Below are 4,173 nucleotides of genomic sequence, written 5' to 3' on the forward strand. Positions count from 1 at the left end.
CAGGGAACGTCGCTCGGGAACAGGCTTCAGCCCGCTGGGGTTAAAACAAAAAAAAAATTACACAAGTTTACACCAAACACTCCTCAGGGAGGGGCAGTTTTTGCTGGGGGCCGGCAACCCGCTGAGGGGACAAATCCTGGTCCAGTCGGTGCCTCGTGAGAGCCAAGATAACAAAACACTCACGGGTTAGCTCTAGATAAGCGAGGCAGAGACCAAGCTGCATCTTCCTTGCCGAACACCGACACAGAAGCAGCCCTGGCACCCCGAAGGAGTGGGACAAGGAGTTCCCTTCCAAGGCAAAGCCCCGGGGATGAAGCTGGGGACAGCTTTTGGATCCCTGCCCCTTCTCCTGGAGCGAAAGGCAGCGCCCGGGGCAGACGTTTCACAACGGGGGCAAGCGCCACGACAAGAGGTATCTGAGGAATGACGAGCCTGGAAGAGGAACGCAAAGCGGGACTTTTCGTTCACACCTCGCTCACAGCGGCCAGAACCCACGGGAGGCGGGCGGGCGAGGCGCAGGAGCCAGCCGGGATGCTCAGTCACTCACGGGATCTCCAAACCCAGCACAGGATCTTTGCTCTTAAGCGATCAAAGTGTTTGGTTGCAAGAAGCTGGAGGAAAACTCTGGCGAACCCCACAGCTCTGTGTGTTTGCAAGGTCACCCATAAACCAGCATGAGGTGGTAGGAAATGCTTCTGGGGCAGAGGGAGGGCAGCTGTAAGACTTTTTTTTTTTTTTTTTTTTTAAGGAGAAATGTTCCCAGCATTCACTCTCCCCAGGTTTCGGCTGGCGCTCTCAGACACACTCGCTGATGCCACTTCAGGCACCTCAGATTGCCCACATGGGCGCCGGCCCGATGCTAGACCCAGACAGACTCGACCACACGTGCTAAACACACCCTGAAACCCAAACCAAGGACTCAGAGACACACGTTGCTCCGCTTTTCCACCCCGTGCCTCGCCTTCTCCCTGCAAATAAAAGCTTTGCTCAACTATTCCTTTACAGGCTTCACAGGGAAGTAATTAATTTAGAAACATAACATTGTTTAAGGCTCCTGACCTCCCCTGCCAAGAGATTTAACTCTTACGCAGCGCTTGGCCCCTTCTCTTTGCTGGGATATGGAAAACTCCACACTAGAGTACAACAACTCCACGCTAGAGTAAATAAACTGGAGCACCACATACTTCTCCAGGGCTGGAAAGCAAAGCAGCCACTTCAGGTAGAAGATTTTCAGGCAGAAGGGTGCCTTGAGCCAATAGAGACCTTTTAATCCTCAGCACATTCTTCTCGTACTTAACCCTGCCACGATTCCTCAACTCATCCAGAGCTCTGCCAAGCACAGTTAAGCCCTGTTAAACGGGGACATGACATCACGATACTGTACACGCTCCCCCGCCTCAATTTCTCCACACTGTACCGCACATCTTCCAGAAGAGACCTGATGCTGACGGAGAAAGAACCGAGAGGTGTGGGCCAGGAAGGAGATTTCAGCCAGTCACCATCATTTCTGGACAGGGCATATAAGTTTCCAGCGTGTTGGAAACTTTCTCCCCAGAAGAAGCTGGTTACTCATGTAAGGAAGAGTCCCCCCGGGTGGTATTTAGTAAAAAAAAACAGGGTGCACATTTTTAGGTTGTTTGGGAAACGGGTTCGTAGTGCTCAGAGGGAAGGAATGGGAGAACAGCAGGAGAAGAGCAGCCCAGGAGTTGGAATGACACAATTTGGAAAGGTCTAGTGTCTCATAACTCACCAGAAATAGAAGCAAACTCTATACGCCGGCCTTGCTCATCATTTATCCGTTATCGCTACCAAACTGGAAGGGTTTTACCTTGGTTACTACCTAAAAAGGAGGATCCTAAGTCTACCAAGCAGGGTTTGAGGATGTCCGAGAGCGCGGCACGCTGGGGTGAAGTCAAGCTCTGTGAGCTCGGCTGCTCACGGGCAAAAGCCAGAGGTTAGAGGAGCACAGTGACTCCTGGAGGCTTCACCTCTTCGGTCCTCCTGCCCAAGAGATTTTTGGCGCTGGCCCGAGACTGAATATAGCAAGTCCACAAGCTGTATAATTTTCATTCCTTCTAATATTACAAGTACCAGGGAAAAAAAGAATGGCTAAAGCCGGGATGGGGAGGGGAGAAAAAGCGATCGGGCTGGCAGGACGGGCTCCTGCTGGCTGCCTCGGCCTGTGTAAGGTCAGCGAGGGGCTCCAGCCCCCCGAGAAATCGCTCGCGCCAGCACTCGTGGATTAACCAAACGGGCCGAGCTGCACGCCTCGAAGTCGAAAGAAAGCTTTCCAACATGCCCAGTGGCTTGGGGGAACCCGCAGCCAGAGTTAGATTGGGAAACTCTGGACTGCTCCACCGACTCCTGCCTCACTCTGGAAGCACAAGAAAATCTTGTCCAGATCGTTAAAACACAAGATGATCCCAAGACACCCCCACACCGAGGAAACACGGATGATTTCTGCCCCGCGTCGCCGTTACCTCGATGTTGGTCGCGTTCAGTTTCTCCTCCATAACTTGCTTCAGGATGACGAGGGAAGATTTGATGGCTTCCTTCAGCGTCATCGACTGGAAAACAAAGTGCTTGTTAACAGCAAGCACCTGCACCTTTCCCCTCCGAGGGCGGAAGCGCGCTGCGCACCCTCCTGCTCTTCCCAAATCCTTTAAGCTGTCCCTGGCAGCGCATTTCAAAGCTTATCAAGTTATCTACAGCATCAACAAGAGATCAAAGCACGCTGTTCGGGGAGGACTGCGACAATTGCGAGGATGGCGGCTTTCTGCTTCTGGTTTGGTTTAAGAACTGTTAATCTGGGCACAGACACCTTCCTGTCAAGATCAGGACATGAGGCTCCAGTTCTTCTTCCCCAATTACCATCTAGCAAGCAGATCCCCTCACCCAGCTCCAGTGGGAGCCTGGAAAAGCCCTGCTCTTGGCAGAAGAGTTCATGTTCTAATCACGGAAATCCCTGCATGAGGGGCAACCGGAGCCAGAGGCCCGCGCGACATTTGCAGAGCGACGCTCGCCGCGTCTGCGGTAACTCCGTGCTTGGCAGAGGGTTGAAGAAGCCACGGCGCCTAAACCTTGGGACAGTTCTGATAGTGAACACACCAGGTCATCAAAGTCTTCACAGCAATCAACACCCTTAGTTGTGTTTTCTGTTACGGAGTTTGGTTTCTCCCCGCACAAACTGGGAACAGCTCCCTCCTTGCAGAAGGAAGAAAAGTTTCGCTCGAATGTCCAACAGGACCAGGACTTGCAGTGTGAAAACTGTTAAACTTCCCCGGCTTAACAGATCTGGTGGAAGGAAGGTGCTTGCTTTAGCTCCTGACACTTCAGGCTGCGTCCACACCGAGCCCTGGTGCCGTCTGGCAGAGGTTCTTTTATTTATAGAGTCCTTCCTGACGTGGTTTTAATTATCACCTGCCAGAAGCAGAGACCAGCATCGCATTCCAGCTGCTGGTAGGGGCACTCCTCAGCGCAGAAACCCTCGGCGCTGACGCCGAGCCACGGGATCGAGCGCCAAGGGCCGAGTCCCACCCTGAGAAGCTCAGACACCTCCTCTCTACAGATCAATCACTCGTCTGGAACTCATGGAGAAGCGTTTTACCTTGTGGTAAACCTCCTGCAGAGAGCTCTGCGCGCCTTCCGAGGCGGAGCCGATCGCTCGGGCGTCACACTGAACGAACGTCCCCGACGGGTCCATGTGGAACCTGCAGGAAGAGGGGTGAGAGCACACCAAGCCCAGCCCGAGGGCTTCCCTCGACGCACCCACGGCTCTCCTCCAGAGCTGGGGAAGCATCTCGGGAGGAACAGTTCACGGGGCAGAGCTCGCAGGAGCTCCTCACTGCCTCCCCTCCTCGGGGAACCCATGGGTGCGGCGGTGAGTCTCTCCTCCTTGCAAACAGGAGCCCAAGGTTTGAGGGCGGTCAGAGCCACGCTCGCACCGACAACACTGCTCTCTGACTCATTTCCCTTTTTATTTTCCCCCTTATCTTTTTTTAATTTATTTTTTTTTAAATAAAACCAGCGAGTTTTCTCTACTGCTCCTTGGAAGGAAACCTTATCGAGCCGTTCCCACCTCCAGCGGGGTGGTTTGAAGCGCGGTTCAGGTTACAAACGCTCCGCCACCTCCCCACGGAATGTCACAGCAGGCTCCACGTATTACATTACCGG

General features: G+C 53.5%; 1 protein-coding gene across 1 annotated transcript in view; it reads right to left on the reverse strand.

Moving 5' to 3' along the window:
* The window catches only part of PSMA5 (proteasome (prosome, macropain) subunit, alpha type, 5), a gene marked incomplete at its 5' end in the record, with an annotated part of 9,124 nt that overhangs the window by 504 nt on the left and 4,447 nt on the right, over positions 1 to 4,173 (reverse strand). The window contains 2 exons of the mRNA XM_009876091.1: positions 2,481 to 2,567; positions 3,608 to 3,710. Of these exons, the coding sequence (XP_009874393.1) occupies positions 2,481 to 2,567; positions 3,608 to 3,710 (190 nt within the window). The remainder of the gene's footprint in view (positions 1 to 2,480; positions 2,568 to 3,607; positions 3,711 to 4,173) is intronic.

This window comes from Apaloderma vittatum, unplaced genomic scaffold, assembly GCF_000703405.1.
Source record: "Apaloderma vittatum isolate BGI_N311 unplaced genomic scaffold, ASM70340v1 scaffold27159, whole genome shotgun sequence".
NCBI lineage: Eukaryota > Metazoa > Chordata > Aves > Trogoniformes > Trogonidae > Apaloderma > Apaloderma vittatum.